The sequence below is a fragment of the Ochlerotatus camptorhynchus genome, unplaced genomic scaffold (genome assembly GCF_037179485.1).
Source record: "Ochlerotatus camptorhynchus isolate MF236.1 unplaced genomic scaffold, CSIRO-AGI_Acam_v1.1 ptg000343l, whole genome shotgun sequence".
Classification (NCBI taxonomy): domain Eukaryota; kingdom Metazoa; phylum Arthropoda; class Insecta; order Diptera; family Culicidae; genus Ochlerotatus; species Ochlerotatus camptorhynchus.
Window position 1 is genome coordinate 344,124 of NW_027040831.1, and position 7,400 is coordinate 351,523.

Consider the following 7,400-nt stretch of genomic DNA (forward strand, 5'->3'; position numbering starts at 1 on the left):
ATTGAACCGATAAAAAGGGTTTGTTACGAGCGCCTGATCGACGTAATTTGCGCCTAATCAACAAAATGGGCATCCAAACGGATGGTTGGAGTGTACTTCTATCCCACATGGGCTGCAGTCGTCTTGATTCCTTCAGCTTACGGCAATGGGAAGCTCATCACAAATCCACTGAGGTCCCACAGTATCGGGAGCTCATCGATTTCCTGCGTACGCATTTAATAGTTCTCCAGTCGTTGGCGCCTTCGAAGTTTCGCTCATCTGATTCGCAGAAAGCGGATTCATACCGTCCGTTGAAATTCATCGAAGGTCAATGCAGTCCAAACCATTATTAATTCAATGCCTGATTTCAGTTCGTTCTGTGCGAAGTCTCTACACTCACCATTCAAGTGTGACGTGTTCCAGAAGCTGGCCGTTTCCCAACGCTTTAACCAAGTGATCGAGTGAGATCAATTTATGTCTTATATACTAAGGAGAATTCATTGGGTTTGCGTTAACGTATTGCAGCCCCCATAGAACCGTACACGTAGATCTAACTATCTTGCGGTAATTAGAAGAGTGTAATAAATACAGGTGAAGTTAAATAAAGTGACCTTCCTTTAAACGCTAGTTCAGTCACGATTTCTAGTGCCTAATAGTTAGGTGCCTCATAAGTGCCCACGCCAACACCCAGTATAGTAAAGAAAGACGTAGCTGTGAATTAAGAAGAAATAAGTGAAGATCCTCCGAAATAATTATCTCAATCCGCTGTGGTTATCGACATTGGTCCTTCGAGCCGGATTAGCGTGAACTCCGCTTGTCCGCCAGCCCGGAATCTTCATTGGACCCGCTGTATCGACGCCAGTCACGTGTCAAGGAGGTTAGCTGTTCTAGAACATTCATACAAGGCATTCGAATTGCCTTTACAAGGTAATTACCTTTCCAAATCCAATACCCCTGCCCTTTTGAGCTACGCGGTCTTCCGCTTTGCAGATCCGTTCTCTTCTTCATTTTCGCCATCGTTACGTCTACGATGTCTACGGAACGACGCATTAAAGGCCTCAAGACGCGCCTGAAGAGCCTGCTGACGTCATTCAACCTGATCAAAATGTTCGTGGACGAATACAACGAAGAAACGGATGCCTGTCAAGTCCCGGTGCGTTTGGAGCACCTGGTGAAGCTCTGGAAGGAGGTTAACGCGGTGCAAGTGGATCTGGAAACGGTGGATGAGGCCGCTGTAGACCAGTACCTGAAAGTCCGTACTGATTTTGAGTCAACCTACTACCGTGTGAAGGGGTTCTTGCTTTCGGTCAATAAATCACCTGCTTTGGTACAGTCACCCAGCCCTCGTTCAAATGCGCAACCACCTCTACAATCGTCTTGCGTTCGACTACCCGACGTGAAGCTACCTGTTTTCTCTGGTCAACTCGATAGCTGGTTGAACTTCCACGACCTATTTGTCTCACTCGTCCACTCGTCGCACGAACTATCCAATATACAAAAATTCTATTACTTGCGGTCTTCCTTATCCGGAGATGCCCTCAAGCTTATACAAACCATCACGATCAGCGCTGACAATTACCAGGTCGCCTGGAAGTTGTTGACAGAACATTATCAGAACTCGGCAAGACTGAAACAGTCGTACGTAGATTCGCTCTTTGAATTTCCCTCGCTGAAAAGGGAATCAGCGACGGAGTTACACTCACTCGTTGAAAAGTTCGAAGCAAATGTGAGAGTACTGAAACAGTTGGGAGAAAGGACCGAATTCTGGGACATACTTCTGATACGAATGCTCAGCATAAGGCTCGACAACACCACTCGACGTGACTGGGAAGAATTCTCATCGACGAAGAATCAGATCACCTTCACCGACCTAACGGCTTTCATTCAACGAAGAGTCACGGTTCTACAGTCGATCAACAAGACAACTGAACCTCCTCCGTCAACTTTCACAAAGAAGCCTGTTCAGCGTCCCGTCACCAGCCATGGAGCCAGCCAGCAGAACTATCGCAAGTGTCTCGTCTGTTCCGATCATCATCCTTTGTATCAATGCGCAGTTTTCTCGAAAATGTCGGTAGAAGATAAGGAAAGAGATGTCCGTCGCCACCAACTATGCCGCAATTGTTTACGAAAGGGCCACCAAACGCGTGACTGCCCCTCCTCCAGTACTTGCCGCAAGTGTAGAAATCGCCACCATACTCAACTCTGCCCCACCGAAGCTCCAGTCGCTGTGAACTCCAGGACTGCCGACGCCGCTCAACCGAAAGTTTCTTCTATCCCTGTATGCGAAGAACAACCGAGAAGCTCTGCCTCAGCCGTTACTGAACCCGTAAGCTGTTCGTCTTCTACATTGAAGGAGAAAAGCGTCCTGCTCGCAACTGCCGTGGTCGTCCTTGTCGACGACAATGGAACCAACCACGTCGCCAGAGCACTCCTCGATTCGGGAAGTGAGTGCTGCTTTATGACTGAATCTCTCGCCCAGCAGATGAAGGCCAAACGCACCAAGATCCACGTTCCGATTGCTGGTATCGGACAATCCTCAACGTATGCTCGCCACAAACTCCAATCTACTATTCGTTCACGCACCTGTGATTATTCTACCGCTGTGGAATTCTTGATCCTCCCGAAGGTTACAGTAAACCTGCCGTCAGCATCTGTAGACACCTCTTCCTGGGAAATCCCCCCGGGAATTCAGCTTGCAGACCCGTCGTTCTACGATAAAAGACCCGTCCAACTCGTATTGGGGGCAGAAATCTTCTTTGACCTCTTCAAAGTGTCCGGTCGGATTGAGCTTGGTGAGTCTCTACCGAATCTGGTCAATTCTGTCCTAGGCTGGGTTGTATCTGGAAAGACAACCGATACCCGTTCGACAAATCCCGTCATCGCTAACGTCGCAACAGTCACCGATCTTCATCGCTTAATGGAAAGATTTTGGACCATCGAAGAAGATAACGCCAGTACCTGCTACTCTGTGGAAGAATCTGCATGCGAAGAGCACTTTCGTCGGACAGTTTCTAGAACTCCCGAAGGTCGCTATGTCGTATCTCTACCAATAAAGGAAGATGTTCTCTCCAATCTCGGTGACAATCGTCGCACAGCTATTCGTCGCTTTCGTCTACTACAAGGTCAGCTCGCTAAGAACGACGAACTAGGCAACCAGTACCGAGCGTTCATGGACGAGTACTTTCAGCTAGGCCATATGGAGCTGGTACCAGACTACCAATCGCAACATCCTTCCTACCATTTGCCTCATCATGCCGTAATACGAGCAGACAGTACGACCACTAAGGTACGCGTGGTTTTCGACGCGTCTTGTCGCACATCGAATGGGCCATCCTTAAACGACGCACTCATGGTCGGACCCATAGTGCAAGAAGAACTAAGGTCGATAACAATGCGATCCAGAATCCGCCCTATTCTGCTCAACGCTGACGTGAAACAGATGTATCGACAGATCTTAACAGACCAACGTAGCAACAACCTACAGCACATCGTATGGAGTCCATCGCCTGATTCCCCTCTGCAGACATATGAATTAAAAACCGTTACTTACGGTACAGCCAGCGCACCATTTCTTGCCACACGCGTGCTCCAGCAACTGGCGGACGACGAGCAGCACGATTTTCCAGAAGCTGCCGGTATTCTTCGAAAAGATTTCTACGTGGACGATTTATTTTCCGGAGCGGACACAGTAGAAGAAGCTATCACACTACAAAAGCAGTTGGAATCTCTTCTCGGCAGGGGAGGGTTCGAACTGCGGAAATGGGCCTCAAACGAAGAAGCCGTTCTAGAAGATGTTCCTCAAGACAACCGTGCCCTAAAGACGTCCGTGGATCTAGACCGTGATCAGTGCATTAAAAGTCTAGGATTGCACTGGGAACCAACGACCGACCATCTCCGATACAAGATTGATACACCAACGACCGATAACACCCCACTCACCAAACGCATTGCTCTTTCCCAAATAGCTCGCCTTTTTGACCCACTTGGCCTGGTGGGACCCGTCATCACAACAGCTAAGCTGTTTATGCAAGCTTTGTGGACTCTAAAGACCAACGATGGACTGATTTGGGGTTGGGATCAAGAACTCCCAACGCCCATCAAGGAACGATGGCTCGACTACATGGCTCAACTACCGCTACTGAACGCACTCCGCATCGAACGTTTCATTCTCTGCCCAAAACCTTCTTCTATTCAGCTGCACTTTTTCTCTGATGCATCGGAGAATGCATATGGAGCCTGTTGCTACATCCGATCCTCCAACTCCACCGGCGAAACCAAAACTGCACTGTTAACCGCAAAATCGAAAGTTGCTCCGTTAAAGCAACAGAGTATTCCTCGTCTCGAGCTCTGCGGAGCTCTTCTTGCTGCTCAGCTTTACGAGAAAGTGGCTGCATCGTTGAAACTCGCAACCGATACGTACTTCTGGGTGGATTCAACTATAGTTATCTGTTGGCTCAATTCTACACCATCGACATGGACTACCTTCGTTGCAAACCGCGTCTCGAAGATTCAACTTGCGACACAAAATTGTAGTTGGAATCACGTAGCGGGGCAGCAGAATCCAGCCGACCACATCTCTCGAGGATTACCAGCAGAAGATCTCCTACACGACGCACTTTGGTGGAAGGGACCTCAATGGTTGGCACTCGACAAAGAATGTTGGCCAATCCAGCAACCAATCAACACAGCAGACCATAAAAGCATCCCAGACACACGAAAGTTATGTGCAACAGCTGTTCCAGCCGCCGACAATCCATCATTTGTCGATCTGTTTGTCACCAAATTCTCCAACTACAACAAATTGCTACGAGTGACTGCTTACTGCCGTCGATTTCTGCTGCACTGTCAACGAAAATCGAGACCAACTACTACTACCATCACCGTCGAAGAAAAACAGCAAGCCGAAGTACAACTGATTCGCCTTGTGCAACAACAAACTTTCGCCGCCGAATGGAAAAATCTTCAGCAGTCCCAACCTGTATCAGCAAAATCTCGCATCCGTTGGTTTTACCCTTTTCTATCGACCGATCAGTTGATCCGCATCGGAGGCAGATTGAAACACGCACAACAACCTTATGACACCAAGCACCAGATTTTACTACCGTCCTCTCATCCCCTATCGACTTTGCTCATTCGCCATCTCCACGAAATCAACTTACACGCAGCACCGCAACTGCTGCTCAATGTTCTCCGACTGCGGTATTGGGTCACGGGGGCCAGGAGCCTTGCCAGAATGATCGTCCAACACTGCGTGATTTGCGTCAAAGCTCGCCCTAAGCTCGTTCAACAATTTATGGCCGAACTTCCCGTCGAACGAATCACCGCTACCCGGCCATTCACCATAACAGGAATCGATTATTGGGGCCCAATTTTGCTAAAACCACTCCATCGTCGAGCAGCACCAGGCAAGGCATACGTCGCGGTCTTTGTATGTTTCTCTACGAAGGCTGTCCATCTAGAGCTTGTGGGAGACCTAAGCACCACCAAATTCATCCAGGCCCTTCGACGCTTCGTCGCACGTCGTGGGCTGTGTGCCGAAATCTTCAGCGACAACGGGAGAAATTTTGTAGGTGCCAACAACGAACTACAGCATCTTGTCCGAAGCAATGAGCATCACCGATCAATCACCGAAGAATGCGCCAACAACGGGATACGATGGCGTTTTAATCCTCCCAAAGCCTCACACTTTGGAGGTTTGTGGGAGGCTGCTATTCAGTCCGCTCAAAAACACTTCGTTCGAGCTGCGGGAACAATGAAATTGGGTATGGAAGACATGCAAACTCTGCTAGCACAGATCGAGTGTTGCCTTAACTCGAGACCGTTAGTACCTCTCAGCGATGATCTCACCGACTTCGAGCCCCTCAGTCCAGGACATCTCCTCACTGGATCGTCTCTGAAGGCCGTTCCAGATACTGATGTCACCACCATTCCATTCAATCGCCTGAGACACTTCCAACAGCTTCAGAAACTACTGCAACAATTTTGGCAGCGATGGCATATCGAGTATCTCTGCACTCTTCAAAGTCGCTCCAAATGGATAAATCCTCCAGTACACATCCAAACGGGCCAGCTTGTGCTTCTGAAGGAGGACAACGTAGCACCTATCCAGTGGCCTACTGCTCGGATCGTCGATTTGCATCCAGGGAAGGACGGCATTACTCGCGTCGTCACATTGAAAACACCAACAGGACAGTATACTCGACCGGTTTCGAAAATCGCCATTCTGCCAATTCCTCCTTCTGATATCCAGCGAACAACATCAAATGAAGCAGAAATCCATCCACAAACGTTTCCAACGAAGAGCACCTGAAATAAACAATTACAAGACAAGGGACAACAATCAATGCAAAACACCACCGCCAACGCAAGCATCAATTGACGTTTCTCATCACAACATCGAGTTGATCGACAATCGACGTGGGGACAGCATCATCATCTTGTACATCGATTAAACAGTCAGAATGCGATCTTCGAAGGGGCCAGTATGTTCGCATATGCGAGCAGAGACACCTATACGTCAGTGGGCATCATCGATCATCAATCTCGCCATCAAACTACCACTCCCCGTTCATCGATTATGGGATCGACCGTGCAGCAGAACTGTGCGTTTATTGACGTTTGTGCAGTTCCGACTGTTCCTTCTCTTTCTTCCGTTAACTGACAGCTATATAAGGAACCGCCGCAGCATAAATAAACCTCTTTGGTTGTTCTACCATCATATAGACGGAGCCCTTATCATCAGTGCCGAGTGGTTGAGACGACAAAAATTGGACAGTGAGAATTTCATAAAGTACAAAGTGAAATTGAAGTACATTTAAGTAAAGTTAATTAGTTTAAAGTTAATTAGTTTAAACTTAATGAAAATAAATTGAACTGTGAATTAAGAAGAAATAAGTGAAGATCCTCCGAAATAATTATCTCAATCCGCTGTGGTTATCGACAGCAAGTGCGGGCCCAAGCGGTCGGTGGAGTTTTAATACGATTTTCAGAAATAAATTTTTAATTACTACTCAGCGGAGCGTGAAGATGATTGGCTGGAGTGCTTTTTTCCATCCAACCTCCGGGCCTTTGAATGAGAAACACAAAAAAAAAACGTTGCACATAATTCGATAAATGCATTAAAGTGTGGCTTAATCAGTGGAATTAATCGACTAGCAGCGGTTTGTCGTTGATGGTAATGATTTTTTTGTTTTTTTTTTTTTATATCATGCTGGTTTTAATTTTTTATTCAATGTTGCTTAATTCGAAGCGATGAATATATTAAAACAAAAATAACACCAGCAACAAAAATCTTCGTGGGAAAACAATAAATCACAAACGCTTTTGCCAGCTGTGGGGCAGGAAGGGAACGTTTTAATGTCATCCGTGAAAGTGAGCTCGGAAAAATGTTGATTTAATTGATGTGGCATTAATATTGAATG

General features: G+C 47.3%; 1 protein-coding gene across 1 annotated transcript; it reads left to right on the forward strand.

The window, feature by feature from the left end:
- Window positions 1–1,009: 1,009 nt before the first annotated feature.
- Window positions 1,010–6,289, forward strand: LOC135708976 (uncharacterized). Its single transcript, XM_065231170.1, has one exon. The coding sequence runs from the start codon at window positions 1,010–1,012 to the stop codon at window positions 6,287–6,289; it is 5,280 nt and encodes a 1,759-aa protein (XP_065087242.1).
- The last annotated feature ends 1,111 nt before the right edge of the window (window positions 6,290–7,400 follow it).